The 352-nt window shown below is 70.7% G+C and overlaps 1 protein-coding gene across 1 annotated transcript in view; it reads left to right on the top strand.

The window, feature by feature from the left end:
- KIAA1614 (KIAA1614 ortholog) overlaps window positions 1-352 on the top strand; it is a 42,086-nt gene that overhangs the window by 25,429 nt on the left and 16,305 nt on the right. Inside the window, exon 5 of the mRNA XM_010850257.1 lies at window positions 8-335. Within this exon, the coding sequence (XP_010848559.1) occupies window positions 8-335 (328 nt within the window). The remainder of the gene's footprint in view (window positions 1-7; window positions 336-352) is intronic.

Genomic DNA, 352 nt, shown 5'->3' on the forward strand with positions numbered 1-352 from the left:
CCATCAGAGATGGGCGGAAAAGCCCAGCCCTGGACCCGGGGATGACCATTGCCTGCCGAGACAACCTCCAGAATGGGAACACGAGCGACTCCTCCAGCGGGGAGTCCAGCAGCGGGCAGTGGCCGAAGCGGGGCACCTCCCCGTCCCACGTCCGCTTTGAGGATGAGTCCGCCCGGGACGCTGAGTCCCGCTACCTGGAGCGGCTGCAGCAACGTCAGCGGCAGGTGCTCAGCCTGGCGGACCAGGGCCCCCTGCGCTCCAACCCCGACCTCGCCGACTACATCCAGGGGGGCTGCCGGCGCCGGGACGCGGGCGCGGGCGCTCTGCACCCTTTGGTGGGTGGGCTGCAGCC

This window comes from Bison bison, unplaced genomic scaffold (assembly GCF_000754665.1).
Source record: "Bison bison bison isolate TAMUID 2011002044 unplaced genomic scaffold, Bison_UMD1.0 scf7180017864289, whole genome shotgun sequence".
Classification (NCBI taxonomy): domain Eukaryota; kingdom Metazoa; phylum Chordata; class Mammalia; order Artiodactyla; family Bovidae; genus Bison; species Bison bison.